The 18,980-nt window shown below is 37.6% G+C and overlaps 1 protein-coding gene across 3 annotated transcripts in view; it reads left to right on the plus strand.

Annotated features, from left to right (window-relative positions):
• Window positions 1–18,684, plus strand: part of slc29a1a (solute carrier family 29 member 1a) — a 77,880-nt gene extending 59,196 nt beyond the window's left edge. For all 3 annotated transcript variants that reach the window (XM_056471408.1, XM_056471409.1, XM_056471407.1), the window contains exons 6-13: window positions 2,555–2,689; window positions 3,871–3,968; window positions 4,077–4,158; window positions 6,469–6,554; window positions 7,432–7,540; window positions 9,085–9,170; window positions 16,393–16,592; window positions 18,125–18,684. In XM_056471408.1, the coding sequence (XP_056327383.1) occupies window positions 2,555–2,689; window positions 3,871–3,968; window positions 4,077–4,158; window positions 6,469–6,554; window positions 7,432–7,540; window positions 9,085–9,170; window positions 16,393–16,592; window positions 18,125–18,236 (908 nt within the window). In that variant the 3' untranslated portion in view covers window positions 18,237–18,684. The remainder of the gene's footprint in view (window positions 1–2,554; window positions 2,690–3,870; window positions 3,969–4,076; window positions 4,159–6,468; window positions 6,555–7,431; window positions 7,541–9,084; window positions 9,171–16,392; window positions 16,593–18,124) is intronic.
• Window positions 18,685–18,980: the final 296 nt, after the last annotated feature.

The following is an 18,980-nucleotide window of genomic DNA, read 5'->3' on the forward strand; positions in this document are numbered from 1 at the left end:
TGATTGGAAAAAGCAGCCTATGCCGGTTCTTAAAAAGGATTCAGTCAGTGTTTTTGTTTTGTAATCTAAATTTGTCATTTAAGTGTCATTTAAGAATGTCTCCTAAATCCGCTCATGCGGTGAACATTTTGCTGTGAAAACTGGTCGCACGGCAACAATTTTATGCACTCGCACAAATGCTCCCAAATATATTTTGAGGTCGCATAGATAAAATTTCAGGTGCATATGCGACCAAAACGGTTGCAATTTCGAGCCCTGCTTATAGTCAGTTAAATGGAGAAGTATCAGCAGATATTGAGCAGACAGTCTACTAATACTCAAATGGACCATCAAAATAAAGTGTTACCTATTTTTCTGGTAGCAACCCAATCATTTAGGCCTGTAGACATTGTCAAGACGATCTTCTGATACATTACCTCTGGCATCAACAAGGCATTTGCACCCACAGAACTGCCGCTCACTTGATATTTTCTCTTTTTCAGAGCATTCTCTGTAAACTCTAGATATGGTTGTGCAGGAAAATCCCAGTAGATCAGCAGTTTCTGAAATGCCTAGATCAGCCCATCTGGCACCAACATCCATGCCGCGTTCAAAGTCACTTAAATCAGCTTTCTTCCCCATTCTGATGCTTGGTTTGAACTGCTATATAATAATATATGAATAGTTGTTTTATCTGGATGAATGTTTTTTTCATAATTGTACCAAAAATGTAATTAAATAAACAATTAACCAAATTAGGGATTCTCAATATAATCGATTAACCATTATCCGAAAGACATGATTGGAAAAAACAGCCTATGCCGGTTCTTAAAAAGGATTCAGTCAGTGTTTTTGTTTCGCAATCTAAATTTGTCATTTAAGTGAAAACAATCTATGGCAGGCCTTAGGGGTGGGCGGTACACTGGTGTCATAGTCATCACCGGTGTGACATTGCGCCATGACATGGATTTTCTAATACCGTCAATACCGTAATAAATCAATTATGCACCTTGAACGGCTGCATTTGCATCAGTAATAGCTAATTCTAAATAATAAGGCATTCAATTTTCTTCAAACGTTAAGTTGTGGTCGGAATACATGTCCTTATACTACAGAGCTCGAAATTGCAACCATTTTGGTCGCATGTGCGCCCGAAATTTAATCTATGCGCCCTCATAATATATTTAGGAGCATTTGTGTGTCTGAATATAATGGTTGTAGTGCAATCTGATTTGACTTTCTCTAAAAACTTGCTGAATCGCTCTACCCTGCTGCTGTATTGGTTCATATTAGCTGTTAATCACTCAACGCTTCCCGCTGTCAGATAACAGGGAGCTTTTGTTACTGCAGGAAATGCAAACGGCTGAAGAGTGAAAAGTGCACAGGTTTGCAAACCTCACCTAAAGTTATAATAATAATGGCGCAGATGACAGCGATCATGACATGAGGTAAATGTTGATCCGCCAGCTGAGATCAATCGAGTGTTTTCGGAGAAGGTGCCCGAATCTCGATGCGTTGCATTCACCGCGTGTTCAGCGCAAATGTCCGCTAAATGTAAAGTCCAACACTGTACACATCATCGCCAAAGAAACTCGCCTTTACTAAGTTTACACTGAAACTACAGCTCATAACAAAGAGCGGAATTGCGCTGGTGGTCATCATGAGAATCCTGCTCTATCTGCTCATAAAAACTCGCCTGCTTTATTCCACCAACACAGAGAAATGAAGATCAGCTCATAACGAGACTGAGCATTTACAATGACCCAAACCAAAACTTTTAAAGAGTGATAGAAGTGAGACTTTCTTTTGTCCATTCTTCCTTGAGATGTATATTATTTTGCTATTGAAAGTAATACCATGATATTATACCGTCACCGTTCAAAAGATGAAAAATACCGTGATATTAATTTTAGGTCATATCGCCCACCCCTAGCAGGCCTATTATTATTTTTTTTTTTTATTTAATTTACTCTTTTTTTTCTTTACTGTCGGAAACACCGCAGGTGCGTTAAGATGCTCTGTTCTGTTTAGTATGCTGTTCTCATGTTAAAATAATTCAGTATATTGAAATATTTAATGCATCACAAAATAGACACGTCAAATTTGCTTTATTAAATAATATTTTAATATTTCTCTGTTAACGGTTAATATTTGGTTAACAAGCCCCGGTTGTCGGTTGGTAAAATAAACCGAAATGAGCATCTCTAAATCAAATAAATGCCTTAATCTGAAGCATTTCCAAACTTTCCATTTTCAAGGGTCTAAAACTCTGGAGGAGTGCGGGATGGCAGTTTAAAACAAAAACACCAGTGTACAAGTAAGCTCAGAGCTGTTTTTCTCATCTGGCTTGGGTCGCGAGGTTTGCTTTCTGTTTTGGTGTTTATAATGAGTAAAAGATGGCTGGAGTTCACACGCATGCTTTGATGCTGACATTATCCACACTATGTTTTGAGGATCAAGCTGAGGATGGTCCTACTTGAAAGAGCAGATCGCACAGGAGTGAGCGCTCTGAAATGTTTCATCAGTTTCTGTGTTTCACAACACTGACGCGTGTCTTGTTTTTCTCTTTGCTCAGCGTTCGGGGCGATTCTGCAGGGCAGTCTGTTTGGTTTGGCAGGAATGCTGCCGGCGTCCTACACTACACCCATCATGAGCGGACAGGGCCTGGCAGGAGCGTTTGCGGCCTTCTCCATGATCTGTGCTCTCGCCTGTATGACTTCATGCTCTGTTTCCTGCTTTTCCAAAACCAGAATGTGGAGCAGCTTGTTAAAATGAAAATCTGCTTCTGTTAAAGGGACAGTTCACCCAAAAATGGCAATTCAAAGTGGTTGCTATTGGCTATAATACTATTTGCTTTTCCTACTATGAATGTCAATGGCTTTTAACATTCTTTAAATGTTCTTATTTTCTGTTCGACATAAGAGAGAAACTCATAAAGGTTTATAACAACTTAAGGATTAATAAATGATGACTATTTTTATTTTGGGTGAACTATTCTTAAAAAAAATAGAATTGAATTACCACAAAAATATGTACATGGTATATGAGTATATAGTCAATATTTGAAGTCTTTCATCAAAGTTATAAAGTTTTATTTATGATCCATTAAAACAACTATCGACAACAATCTGGAGCTAATCTAGCAAAATAAATTCGGATAAGCAAGTATTAGCAAGTTGAAGGATTAGCAAGTTGAAATGTTAGGGAAAAACATTAAATAAAACAGAAAAAGGAGCAAAAATCAAGAGAAATAAAAAATATATAACATTTTGTAGTTTAATACTTTTGTACAATGTTGCATGAATTTAAATTATTTTTCTATTTCTAAAGATGTTTGGTGACTAAAATATTGTTGTTTAATAAATCTGTTTTCTTCAAATACACTAAATTAAATGACCCATATTCACTTTTAAAATGGGGTGTACTCATTTATGCTGAGCACTATCAAATCACACCTGCTTATAGATTTCTAGTGATCTTGAAGACACTGATGCATTGTCATGTGTGTTTAATAAGTGTTGGAGCTAAACTATGCAGGACACCGGCCACCAGGACCGAGTTCGCCCACCCCTGATAAAGACCAGGGGTCACCAAACTTGTTCCTGGAGGGCCGGTGTCCTGCAGATTTTAGCTCCAACCCTAATTAAACACACCTGAACAAGCTAATCAAGGTCTTACTAGGTATATTTAAAACAACCAGGCAGCTGTGTTGAGGCAAGTTGGAGCTAAACCCTGCAGGGACACCGGCCCTCCTGGACCGAGATTGGTGACCCCTGATATAGACAATAGAATAGCTGCACAGGGACATGCATCCTCACTTTTAGTTGTAGTGATTTTAATGCAGAAATGCTGGTGAGTTTTTATCTGACACTGAGTCTTGTGTTTTTGCAGCGGGTTCAGAGTTGGAGGACAGCGCTTTCGGCTACTTCATCACAGCTTGTGTGGTCATTCTGCTGGCCATCGTCTCTTACCTCGCTCTGCCCAGAATGGTATGGTGTCCAATTGTGAATCACATCTGTGTTTCATTTCCACTAATCAGTGCTGAGAGTTATGTTTCCATGTTTGCACACTGAAATCTAAAACGTGTTGTTCTGCAGGAGTTTTTCCAGTATTACTCTGAGAGCAACAGGTCTCGATCTAGCACTGATGAGGAAAACAAAATGGATTTATTGAAACCAGGTAATATCCAGTGTTCTAGTTATCAAAGCGTTTCTCTAAATAACCTAATTGACAATAACATCTAGCTTTGAAACCAAACATTCATTTATTTTCCTTCGGCTTAGTCTTTTTATTAATCTGGGGTCGCCACAGTGGAATGAACCGGCAATTTATCCAGCACATTTTACGCATCGGATGCCCTTCCAGCTGCAACCCAGTACTGGGAAAACTCCATACACTCACACACTCATACACTATGGCCAATTTAGTTTATTCAGTGCACCTATACCGTATGTCTTTGGAGTGTGAGGGAAACCGGAGCACCCGGAGGAAACCCACGGCAACATGGAAACAACATGCAAACTCCTCACTGAAATGCCAACTGGCCCAGCCAGGACTTGAACCAGCAATCTTCTTGCTGTGAGGTGACAGTGCTAACCACTGAGCCACCGTGTCGCCTGAAACCAAACACTTTTTAAAAGTTTCTAGAGCCCTAAAATTTTAATTGGCTTAACGGTTATTTTAATTTATTTTTATAAAAAAGTAAACACTCAGCATTTACTTTAATGTTTGCCAGCTGTTACGACCACGGTCACAACATTAAATGAGGGAAAAACACAAACGGATCGGTCCAGGGGTTTTATTAACTGAATAACCAAATATAAACAAAGTGTGGGGAGAAAACACAATAAACGAAGGCTGAACACAAAAGGAGCACAACTCCATGTCTGGACGGCCGCTCAAATCCCCGTCTCTGAAGTGCTGCTGCGCGAGCTCTTAAATCGCCGGTGGTCAATGGTCTGCAGGTGCGGAGGAATCAACTTAATCAAAACAGCAACAAAACACTAGAGGGCGACTAAGTAGCATATTTAAATAAATATTAAATACATGGACATGTAAGACTAGCTCTCTCAATTTAATTTAACGTAACTTTATTTACTTTATCTTTTGCAATTTTGACCCTACATTAGCTACATGCCATTATATGTAAACTAGGGGTGTCAAAATAAATTTCTACAATGCATCACGATGCAGACGTGGACAATTCAATGTCGGTTCAGTAATAGATCACAACCGGTTTTTACTGACGTCCTTGATCTTATATGCGTTATGTCACGGTAGAATACTATGGTGAAGGGGGCGAGTAAATTAACCGCTCCTTACAAAGCAGATAATTGTGCACAATTCACTCCTTGTGAGTTTTCTAGGCAGTCTTGTACTGACGCTGAAGAAGGTACAGCACACGAGCCACTATTTCACTACTAGGGAGAAAATGAAAGCTGTAAAACTCCATCTCTCTCTCTCTCTCTCTCTCTCTCTCTCTCTCTCTCTCTCTCTCTCTCTCTCTCTCTCTCTCTCTCTCTCTCTCTCTCTCTCTCTCTCTCTCTCTCTCTCTCTCTCTCTCTCTCTCTCTCTCTCTCTCTCTCTCTCTCTCTCTCTCTCTCTCTCTCTCTCTCTCTCTCTCTCTCTCTCTCTCTCTCTCTCTCTCTCTCTCTCTCTCTCTCTCTCTCTCTCTCTCTCTCTCTCTCTCTCTCTCTCTCTCTCTCTCTCTCTCTCTCTCTCTCTCTCTCTCTCTCTCTCTCTCGCATTTAGACTGTAACCGCGGCTGTTCTTTCGCGTCACTCATCGGTAAACATCGCTGACAGTATTAGATCCAATCGCAGCCCTTTCTGTTGAGCGGGTGAACGCAATGACCAATCATAGGGGTGTAAGAACTCGCTCCACGGCGCTCAAAAAGCAAGCGGGATAATATTTATATAGGACAAAATTGTGATAGATAGATAGATAGATAGATAGATAGATAGATAGATAGATAGATAGATAGATAGATAGATAGATAGATAGATAGATAGATAGATAGATAGATAGATAGATAGATAGATAGATAGATAGATAGATAGATAGATAGATAGATAGATTGATTGATTGATTGATTGAGATTTTAATTTAAAAATTGTTGTGTTGTGAAGAATAAAATCATAATTGTGTGATGGAAAGCGTCATCGATCCACCGAGATATTGAATTGAACCGAATCAATGGCATGATAATTATAACCAAACCATGAGACCAGTGTAGGTTCACACCACACATCATTTTTATTTGTACAATTTTTTTTTTATTTGCATTTTTTGATTTGATTTTAGCACAGAGTTTTTTGTTTTGTTTTAACACCTGGTATTGTTATGATTTAAATGCATTAACAGAAAGTCCCTTAACATGAAAAATTGAAGTAACATTTACAGAAGTCTGGCTTTGTGTCTAACTCATTTAATTAGTTTTTCCCCTAAATATAATACTGATTATTAATCATTTGTGTTCTCGGCTTGTAGAAGGTCAGGCTGAGAAGAGGCCGGTCCTGAGCCTTACTGAAGAAGAATCCAAACCCACTGTCTCCGTGTTCGCCATCTTTAAACAGGTAAAAACTTCAACCAACCACGCTTAAGCATCTCTTAGCTTCAAAGCTAAGAAGTGCCACATTATTAAAACCTATACGTTTGAAATACTTGATTTCTAATGTTATCAGACAATGATTTGATCTGGAGAGACATTAAAGGGAACCTATTATGCAGAAATCTTTAAGCGCAGTTGTGTGGCAACAGTCTGTGAATGTATCCAGCCTCTAATGATAAACATTTATTAATGGTATTTTTTATAATCACACTTAAGAAAACAGTCTGCAGAAACACTTTGATTGACAATCTCCTTTTGTACGTGTCATTGGAGGGGGAAAGCCCCGCCCACTAGTGACCATCTCTCCCTCAGTAGCATAGGACGCTAGTCTTGTTTTTGAATCTGCCACTATGCTGACACACATGCATTTCTAGCTCCGCCCTCTTTTGAAAAAGAGCACAATCTCATTTAAACTTAAAGCGACAGTCACCAAAACAGCACAATTAGGATCAAAGCCTAAAAGGGTCAGTTTCAAAGAGTTATAAAACATTATTTGCGGGTTATAATGAGCTGAATTTTCACACACACCTTAGACTTATTTCACATCTTGTAAAAAGGGGCATAACAGGTTAACTTTTTTAGATTTAAATATCTTTAAATATGAGTCCTTTACAAATTTTTATCAAAAGTAAATCTTATAAAACTATCTAAAAAGTAACTTTAGACTTTTGTTTTTGCCATGACCTAGCCAGAGAAGCTGATATGGCAATAAACTCAACTCTGTCCCTCTGCCACATTACTATACATCGCAAATCAATAATCCTCTTGAATGCAGGAAGCGTGTGTTTATAATAGTGTGCTCAGTGTGTATAATAACACTTGTGCTGTGTCTCCTGTTGTAGATCTGGGTTATGGCTCTGTCCGTTTGCTTTGTGTTCATCATCACCATTGGCATTTTCCCAGCAGTCACTGTTGAGGTCAAGTCTACCATTCCTGACAGCGGTGCATGGGGTGAGTGTGTTTACATGGCAACTTATTCAACTTAATTGTTCCTCATTTCGGTATTAAAAGAGATTATAAGTGCGTGAGCTACAGTCTGAATTTTGGGTTAGAATTTTCTGGTATTGTTCGTTTTGGCTGGTAAATGGCTTAAATATTATCATTGAATCAGTGAGGATGATGATGATGTAAAAGGTGGGTGCCGCTCCGAGGCTGCCTTCTTTGGCATTGAACTTCTAATGGGGTGTTCACCAAGGTTATTATAGTTAATGAAAATGAACAAAAAAAACGAAACTAAAATTTTTTATAATTTTTGTTTATTGAAATAAAATAAAAACGAGTTTTTAAAAAACTAGAGCTAACTGAAACTGTATTGTGTAAATACAAAACTAACTGAAACTAAAACCATAACAGAAACGTCCTTCGTTTTCGTCTTTTGTAAATGTATTTAACACATAATCTTATTGTAGGCCTATGCTTTTTAGAAGTAAATCTATTTACTTCGCGCTGCCAGGTGTTTGACCCGTACAGAGTCTGGCCATTGGCCGGTTCTCCTCCAGTCATCGATGTTGCTCCTGCGACAAAAACAACGAGTGGACGTGACAGCATTAAATACAGAGACTTAAAATTATTACTTTAACACATTTGTGCCCAATAATGGGTTTTATTTCTGTATCGTGATCGCGAATGTCAAATCCATCTGCTGCTGCTTCTTCAATAATGTAGATAATTAAATATGAAAGAAACGTGGATGATGTGTTAAGAAATTTGACGCGCAAATGAAGCAAGTAAACTGAAAATGTTCAAGCGTCTAATTACACATGAATAGTGCAATCTATTCACGCAGGCCACATCTGGTGTAAACACCAAGGCTATAATAGTTTTAGATTTTGTATTAGTTTTAGTTTTTATTTCGTTTTGACTTAAATTTTTTAAAATTCAGTTAGTTTTAATTAGTTTTTAGAGGCTAGTTTTTATTAGTTTCTATATTTTGAAATTGCTTAATTTTATTTTAGTGATCGTGATCGTTTTTCGAGTAATTGTGCAGCCCTATATTCCAGTAGGTTAGATATTACTATATCTATTATATTTTACATACTAATTAACATTCATGCATGTTATAACATGTCATTCAAACATATTTACCTAAGCCTCTCTACTTGGCGGTGGTCTCATCCATTTGCCATTTTTGTACTTGTTATTGAATTTTAATGCCCAAAGCACTATGTATTTTGGGCAATATTAGCGTTTGTAGTGCGGACAGTTCTACAATTCGAGTTTCTACTGGATATATACTATCAGGGAACCTTTGGCTCACTCTTTTCAAAATACCATGGTTTGAAACATGCTAATTATTTTATTGCAGTATAGGATGGAAAGTATGTGAATTGGTTTACAGCATTAGAAATAACTTTAACAACAGTTTAAATAATTACACAAATTATATGAAGTTTTTGTTTTTGAAAATTAATTGGTTTATCTTGGAGACTCAAAATGCACTTGCAAATTTATAATCACCCATAAATGTATATATACTGGTGTGTCTCTTTCCACAGTGAAGTACTTCATCCCGGTGTCCTGCTTCCTGCTGTTTAATGTGATGGACTGGGTGGGCAGGAGTCTGACTGCTGTCTGTATGTGGGTATGTGTGTTGTTTACTGTTACTCTGCCACAGACGGGGATCCTGCAGGGTTTTCTGCCGGTCTTAAATCACTTTTCCAGCAGCAAGTCTTAAATTCACATTTTCTTGAAGAGTTGTTTTCGTTTGTTTCATTTTAAATTGAAGCCAAGGCGTAATTTCCATGTTCAAGTAGCTACAGCTTCAGTTTACCTCTAATTTGATTAAACTCATGCTATATTAACACAGTGTTTGGCACCTGTTGCATCATGTATGTGGCTACAGCAGGATCTGCGTGTCTTTTTTTAATATATTTTATTTAGTCTTTTTTTTTACTTTGGGCTTCGGGCAAACATGCCATCAAAAAAGTTTTCTTTAGAATACTATACTATAGGTAAGTGATAAAGTACATCCAGAAGGTTGTTATCGCAGAATAACACCCAACAGGCTTATCGGGAGCCCGATGCAAACAGCACTATTGTATAATATGTTGTATAAGACTGAAGGCTTTGTTCTGCAACAACCTGGATGTAGTTATTCCCACTTATTACACGGCTAATGGCCACAAAACCGAACAATCTTTTGTGTTAAACTTCTTTAAATATTTAAACTTTTATGAATATTTTAAATTAATTCTTTAATTAAATGCAAAGCTGACAGAAATGAAAACAGCCGATGACGCATACACTAACCTGTGCATTATTCATTCACAAGATGGCACCAAACACTTGTCAAACAAGCAGATACATATGAATGTGGATGTAAGTATATAGATGTGCGCACATTCGCTGACGGTCAAGGTGATTCGAAGTTCCTGGATTATTCATTGGTTATCTCTGAATAACTTACCTTGGAATATCGTGATTGACCAATCAGAGTCGAGTATTTTACATTATACTATACTAAATCGAATGTCATCTGATGTAGTTTAATGTAGTATGTGTAGATATACTGTATATTAAAGTGCTTATATTTGACTTAGGAAAATGTGTAAGAGCTTTGATTGCTGCTCAAAGTCTTTATGTGCTCCTTAGACATTATTCATAGTTCTCAACATATTGCTCTAGTGTTCATTAATTCATTTTCCTTTGGCTTAGTCCCTTTATTCATCAGGGGTCACCACAGCGGAATGAACCGCCAACTTTTCCAGCATATGTTTTACACAACCAATATACTTCCAGCTGCAATCTAGTTCCGGGAAACACCCATACACACTAATTCACACACACTCATACACTACGGCCAATTTAGTTTATTCAATTCACCTATAGCGCATGTGTTTGGAGCACCCGGAGGAAACCCATGGCAAAACGGGAAGAACATGCAAACTCCACACAGAAATGCCAACTGTCCCAGCTGGGACTCGAACCAAAGACCTTCTTGCTGTGAGGCGACGTGCTGTGGTGTTTTCCTTCGATTTATTAAAAAAAAAAAAATCACCTATTTTTTTAAAAGTCTTGCATGTACCCTCATAAAACATGCAGAAACTCTGCGCTGTGATTTAGAGCATCTGCTTTCTGTGTTTGACCGTCTCCTACGGGGCTTTTGTATGAGTAACTGTTACAAGATTCCTCCTGAACTACAATGAGCAGAGCAGGGAAAACAAAGTTGAGACGTTTCACTGGAAAATCCTGCATCACACTGAAGACGGAGTTCAGCCAGAAAATATAAATCTGTGTTGCTCTAAACCAAACCCCTATGACTTGCTTTTTTTCTGTGAAAGTAGATGTTTAGCAGATTTTTGTAAAGCATGCAGTCACCAGGGGCTGTAAACACTGAGAAAATATACTCTTAAAGGGACCGTTCACTCAAAAATGAAAGTTACTTAATCATTCGCTCATGGTTTTAAGCCTTTGAGTTTCTTTTTGCAGTTGAACACAAGATATTTTAAAGAATGATGTTTGCTGGCACCCATTGACTACCATAGAGAAAAAGTTGCAGAGAAAATGATTACAATGGAAGTCAATGGGAGCAGCAACCAATATTTTTCTAAATATCTTCTTGTGTTCAACAGAAGAAAGAAACTCTGGTTTGGAGCAAGTACGAGTAAATGATAGAATTTTAAATTTTGGGTGAAGTCTGATGTTAGCTTTGTACTATGGAAAGACTGAAATTCATGTTGTTATTCATGCAGTTTTAATCAGTTTTGCACAATGATAACTTTGAATATTTCTCTGGTCATATGGACTACTGATAGGTAGGCCCACACGGAATCTGCACGTGCAGAATTCCACAGGTTTTTAGCCCATCATTGATTCTGTTTATTTACTTGTGTTGTAAATGTGTGTAAATTCAAATTTATTCAGTTTTTAAATTAATTTCAGTAATATTATTGGTTTTGGCCACTTTCAGGCTGGTTTCCAGCCATTTCCAGCATGGTCTTAGCTGGTCAGGCTGGAAAATGACCAGCTAAAACCAGCTTGACCACCTTGCCAGGCTGGAAGCCCAGCCAAAACCAGCTATGTCCAGCTTAAACCAGGGTGGTCAAGCTGGTTTTAGCTGGTCATTTTCCAGCCTGACCAGCTAAGACCAGGCTGGAAATGGCTGGAAACCAGCCTGGAAATGGCCAAAACCCCTCTAAAACCAGGCTGGTCAACCAGCTAAAACCAGCCAAACAGCCAAGGCTGGTTTTAAGCTGGATTTTTCAGCAGGGTTATTTACAATGCAGTTTGTACAGTAATATTTTCTGTCTTTTAGTCAAGATATTATATAGATGACTTGCTTTGTTTACCAAATAAAGTGAATCTAATTGGATTTGCATTGTAAACGTTAAATACAAGTTAAAAAGGTATTAATTTTTATTTCATATATTAGTTTTAGTTATGATACTCCCAAATCATTCTGCAGAAATTCACAGATTTTTATCAAAATTCTGTGCAGAAATAGCAAAAAATGACCGCAGATTCCGTCTGGCCCTACTGATAGGATACATTTACAGTACAGTTGGTTAACTAACAGTTTGAAAAGCAAGTTGATCTTAATTTCTTTTGTTTTTTACTTATAGATGCCAAAATAATAGGTATCACAGATTTTGCCTGTGCTTTTACAAATGTAGAATACACTGAAATATTGAATTCATTCATTCATTTTCCTTCGGCTTAGTCCCTTTATTCATCAGGGGTCGCCACATGCCAACATATCCAGCATATGTTTTACGCAGCGGATTCCCATTCCAACTGCAACCCAGTACTGGGAAACACCCATTCACACACACTCATACACTACAGCCAATTTAGTTTATTTAATTCACCTGTAGCACATGTGTTTGGACTGTGGGGGAAACCGGAGCACCCGGAGGAAACCAACGCCAACCAGGGGAGAACGTGCAAACTCCACACAGAAATGCCAACTGACCAAGCCGGGACTCGAACCAGCAACCTTCTTGCTGTGAGGCGACAGTGCTAACCACTGAGCCACCGTGTCAGCCCATATTGAATTCAGTTATCATAATAAAAGATCTTCATCTATATTATAGTAGGATTATTATTGTAGTACAAATGTGCAAGCCATCAGGGCTTCATTTATATAAATGTAGAATAAAGTTTAAATGTTGAATAGTATCTTATAGTATAAGAAATCACCACTGATATTGCACCAGGATAATGGTGTAAATATATTAGATATAATATAGTATAATATAATGTAATATAAAATAATATTAGAGAGAGAAATACGCAAATAAAAATATTCCATATATTCTAATTTATTTTTTACATTTATTTTATATTTGTGACCTACAATGACTGATTTTGTTCTGTGAAAATACACACAAATCTTGTATAATTCATTTTTTTTGACCTCAGGAACGATTGGACTGTTTATCTCTCTTAACATGTTATCTTGATCTTATCATGATTGATTATAAGCAAGTTTGGCATGCTGTCCCGGGAGAGAGCCCTGAGCCCAAAAGGTCCTTGAGCCCTGGGCTCCCTCCCGTTTGCAGGGCGAGAGGGGAGCTCTGAGCTCAGGTAGATCTCGAAAACTCCCCCCTTGATAAGAGTTGATGACAAATGATCGCTATGAAGAGATATGCTGCAGGATGAGAGTTTGACTGTAGTGTTAAATTTAGATTGATCCATTCACTTGTAGTGCATGTTTTTTGGAATGTGAGGAGAACCCGGGGGAAACCCACGCGATCACGGGAAGAACATGCAAACTTCGCACAGAAACGACGGCCGGCCTGTTAAAGGACTAGAACCGGTGACGTTCTTGCTGTGAGGCAACAGTGCTAACCACTGGGCCACCGTGCCGCCCTATAAAGGGAAAGGTGGAGAAGTAGGGGTGGAAGGGAGGCTTCTTCAAATTGAAGATGGCTGTAGTGAGAAACCCTGGCTCTTTATAGTGGGTTAGGACTGGCCTGATTGGTGGATCATACGTAGCTAATGCAGAACCAGTCGTGTTCAATCATAGTCACGTGATCCTCTCGAAATTAGTTTATAAATAAACTTCACTTATAGCACATGTCAAATAATTATTATAATAAAAATATAGTAGATACAAAGTTTTTTGTTTATGCATGCATGCAAATGTAGCAGATATCAAGATTTTATCTCATGACACAAAGTAGTTTAGCTCTTAATTGTTTATTTATGCATGCTTGTATAATGGATATTAATTATTCATCCATCACAATACAAATATAGTAGATATTAAGAGTTTATTTACTTGCGTAAACAAATACAGTAGATATGAAGTATTATTCAGAGGTTGTGATTATAATATCAAGGTCATTGGTGACGCTTCTAAATAAACTTGGAGAATTCAGTAAAAGTCAGGTCTTCCCATCGTGAAATGTCAGTTTGATCATCTTGATAATGTTGTTTTCATGTTTTCAACTAAAGCCAATTAGCATCTATAGGCATGTGGTGGCTCATTTCCTCTCGCCAAGTTCAATGTTTATATACTGTTATCTGGCTTTCTGCTTAAAATGTCAAACTCATTTATAGCTGATTAGGGAAACTGATTAAACTGTGAATAGAAAGCTCAGCGGAAGTCACTCTGGAAGACCTTATCAGTGTTGAGGAGTTTCCAGTGAGCTGTCTGATGCTCGTGCTGCTTTAATTCACTAAATATAGATTACATTACATTATTATATATTGCATTGTATTATATTAAATTATTTAACTTTATTTTATTATTACATTACAATATTATATTACATGACATAATTGGTTTTTTATTATTATATTACATTACATTATTACATTACAGTATTATATTACATCACATAATTGGTAATGTTATTACTATTATTATTATATTACATTACATTATTGCATTACAATAATATACTACAGGGTGGGCCATTTATATGGAGACACCTTAATAAAATGGGAATGGTTGATGATATTAACGTACTGTTTGTGGCACATTAGTATATATGAGGGGGCTCATGAAAGAGTAAACGTTGGTTACGTTAAAACCAAGCACACCATTGTTTTTCTTGTGAAATTCCCAATAAGTTTGATGTGTCACATGACCCTCTTCCTATTGAAAAAAAAAAACAAAAGTTGGATCCAAGATGGCGACTTCAAAATGGCCACCATGGTCACCACCCATCTTGAAAAGTTTGCCCCTCACATATACTAATGTGCCACAAACAGGATGTTAGTGTCACCGACCATTCCCATTTTAGTAAGGTGTCTCCATATAAATGGCCCACACTGTACATTAAATTATTTATTATTATATTGAATTACAATAATATGACATTATTAAAATGTTGTTGTTATTATTATTATTATTACATAGTTTTACATAACTTTTAATTAAAATGTTTGTAATTAAATTTACAGGGGGGCTAATAATTTTTGACCTCAACTGTGTGTAAATATGTAATTTGCCACACTTGTAAAGTGCTGGAAAAGTTTGATAATGCACCTGGAAAGTGCTTAAATTTGACTCTGGAAAAGGTGTTAACCCTGAATAGTGTGTTTCTGAATCGGAGAGTTATCTGATTGTCCGTTGGCAGGATAAGAGCCGAGTATCATGGGAGAAATGTCTGCTGCAGTAGATTAGCCTGTACTCATATGATTGTAAGCAAAGTTTTATTTAGGCAATGGCTATAAATTTGCCATATTTAGATCTGGTATTGTCATGGGTTTTCAGTATTTTAAGCGCAAATCTTAATTCACATGGATGGTCATTTAAGGACAGAATGTGATCAAGCTGCTGAAGGATGGAATTTTTTTGGGGGGGGTTTCTCATGAACTGATGAATTTTAGTGGTGAACCAGTATGGGTTTTATAACCTCTATAGTAAGTTGCTGGTTCGAGCCTCGCCTGGGTCAGTTGGCATTTCAGTGTGGAGTTTGCATGTTCTCCTTGTATTGCCATGGGTTTCCTCTGGGTGCTCCGGTTTCCCCCACAGTTCAAACACATGCGCTATAGGAGAATTGAGTAAGCTAAATTGTCCGTAGTGCATGTGTATGAATGAGTGTGTATGGATGTTTCCCAGTGATGGGTTGTGGCTGGAAGGGCATCCGCTGCATAAAACATTTGCTGGATAAGTTGGCGGTTCATTCCACTGTGTAGACCCTTGATTAATAAAGGGACTAAGCCAAAAAGAAAATGAATGAACGAATGAATGCATAATTGGGGTTTAAAGGGTGGCACAGTGGCTCAGTAGTTAGCACTGTCACCTCAAAGCGAGAAGGTTGATGGTTCGAGCACCGGCTGGTTCAGTTGGTATTTCTGTGTGGAGTTTGCATATTCTCCCTGTGCTGGTGTGGGTTTTCTCTGGGTGCTCCGGTTTTCCCCACAGTCCAAAGAGGAGAACTCAAAAAACTAAATTGGCTGTAGTGTGTGGATGGGTGTTTCCCAGTACTGAGTTGCAGCTGGAAAGGCATCAGCTGTTGTTTTGTAAATGTATTTTTAATATAAAATTATTTAACGTAATATGTAATAGTGATGTAATATATAATAATACTAGTAATAATAATAGTAACAATATCATCAATGTCATGTAATATGTAACGTAGTAATATAATAAAATAATGTAAAATTATTTAATGGAATGTAAAATAATGTTATGTAGTAATAATAATAGTAACCGCATTATCAATAATCTCATGTCATAATATTGCAATGTCATTATTTAATATAATATAACCAATGATTTATCCCTAATCCCTAACCAATGATTTATGCCTATCCCTAAATTCCCGTGCATTATATTTTTTCCCTAGAGGATGATGATTTTGTATTCAGTTTATGTCTTACATATCTCTCTCTGTCTCTGTGTTCAGCCTGGTAAAGACAGTATCTGGCTGCCCATCCTGGTGATTGCTCGCGTGGTCTTCGTTCCTCTCTTCATCCTCTGTAATGTTCAGCCCAGAAGTTTCCTGCCGGTGGTGTTTTCTCATGACGCCTGGTACATCATCTTCATGATCTTCTTCTCCTTCAGCAACGGATACCTGGCCAGTCTCTGCATGTGCTTTGGGCCAAAGTGAGTACAAAAACGCATCTAATCAGAGTAAAATCTGTAGGCAGCAACACAATCTAGATCACAGGATTTAGGTAATGCAATCAGACTCTATAGAAAAGGCGTCTAATTTGCTTTAATGCACTTTTTATGCAATTTGTAATATTTTGATTATTGCAGTGTGACTTAAGCTTGTTACTGAAAGTTTATGAAAGCTTGTAATTCTGGTTTTGGTTGCATTTTTATTTGTTGTTGTACAGTGGGAAAAATAAGTATTGAACACCTCATGGTTTTTTCCTGGGAATAATGTTTCTAAAGGAGCTGTTGACATGGAATTGAACCAGAATTTTGGTAAAAACCCAAACAATACAAACATGGAAAATAAAACAAAACAAACAAAAAAAAAACCCAGAAAAAAGTATTTAATACTTTATATAAAAGGTTTTTTTTGGGTGATGGCAGCTCAAAGACGCCTCATAAGGACAATGAAGTCACATGTGTTGCTCAGGTCATCAATCTTGATGGTTCTGTGGGTCTCGTCTGTCAAAGATTTTCTTTATTTTGTATTCTCTATTGGATTCAAGTCAGGTGATTGGCTGGGCCATTCTACAGCTTGATTTTCTTTTTCTGAAAGCATTTGAGAGTTTCCTTGGCTGTGTTTTGGGTCATTGTCTTGCTGAAATGTCCACCCTGGTTTCATCTTCATCCTCCTGCTAATGTAGATGTTGGACTGAAGCAGCTAATATTCATGTACACTGATGAAGGGCAGAGGATTGCTGAGGAACTACTGAGAGATTTCAGCTGCTGTCTGGGCTTTCACTTTCTTTCTACACCTCCCTTTCTTCGTGTGTTCAATACTTTTTCCTTGAGTCATTTCATTTCATTACACATAAATTTATTTGCAAACCAATAAGTTTTGTTTTCTTTGCAAATATGGATTTCTTTGGTTGTTACCAACATCTGGGGACATTTCAGTAAGAGAATGATCCAAAACACAGCCAAGAAGACTCTCAAATGCTTTCAGGGAGAGAAAATCAAGCTGTAGAATGGCCCAGCCAATCACCTAACTTAAATCCAATAGAAAATACAAATTAAAGATCAGATTTGTTAGACGACCCACAGAACCATCAAGATTTTTACTCTGTTGAAATAAATCCCACCTGAGCAATGCATGTGACTTTGTTGTCCATATGAGAGGCATTTTTAAGCTGCCATCACCTAGGACTGGAATTGGAAACCACTGTAGTGGATGATAAGCTAAGTGCATTTACAGGTGATACTTTCAATTTAAAGTTTGGAAAAGTCAGTTCTAACGCCCCATTTACATAGGGCATTCAAAAAGAGTGTGTAACACTTCCCATTGACTTTAAATAGAGTGCCTTCTAGCGTTGCCGAACTTAAATGTGGATCCATTAAGACACGTTGGATCCGTTACTCACTTTTCAAGCACCAACGCAGGCGTCAGCCAATCAGATCGCTTTAAGCAAATATTAGTGCAGTAGTTTCTCCCATCACTACTTCACGACGTCTCCTAATGTTTTATGTCTGTCCTACAGGAAAGTGTCCCAGCATGAAGCCGAAACCGCAGGAGCCATTATGGCCTTTTTCCTCTCTCTGGGCTTGGCTGTGGGAGCCGCGTTATCCTTCGGCTTCCGGAACATGATCTAGAACCGTGGCCTAGTTCTCAGTGTGACGATGAAGAAGAGGAACTTTGAATCCCAGTACACACTAAGCCAGAGAGAAAGTGTTCATACTGCACATTTATACATAGCATCATTCACATGTTTGTCCCTCTGAAGAAGAGCCAGCTGGAACAGACGCAAGAGACTCCAGAAAAACAATCATCATCAGCTAAAAACAAGCCAAAATTTCTCTCCATTTTTTTTTTATGTCCTTTTTTTGTATATGGTTCCAAATTGCCAATTTAGTATTTAGCAATAATACATAGTTTAGGTTAACCCCTTGCAGTTTTAGTTACTTTTTTAATGTTTTTATAGGTATTAACGGTTTTATTTGTTTCGTTTTAGACATGCAGCTATTAGGGCAGCAGTAGGTCACTGCAAAAATTAGTTCATGAGTATTTTCAGTTATGAACATAAAACAATTCTTAAATTAAGATGCATTTACTTGTTTTCTGTAAATGTTAGTGCTTGCGGGAACTGTTTACTTGAAAAGGATTTTCTTGAGACTATCATTAAAGGTCCCATGACAGTTTTTTAGATATTAGTATCAGTATTAGTTTTTAAGACAAAATTTGCGTTTAGGAGATATAATGCTGCCTTCACACCAGACACGGATGAAGCGTAAAGTGCACGTGATTTACATGTTGTCAATGCAAAGATGCGAATAGACATCCTGCGGCACGATATGCAGGAATGAGGCGGTGCGAAAGATGAGATTCGCGTGAATAAA

The sequence above is a fragment of the Danio aesculapii genome, chromosome 13 (assembly GCF_903798145.1).
Source record: "Danio aesculapii chromosome 13, fDanAes4.1, whole genome shotgun sequence".
NCBI classification, from domain to species: domain Eukaryota; kingdom Metazoa; phylum Chordata; class Actinopteri; order Cypriniformes; family Danionidae; genus Danio; species Danio aesculapii.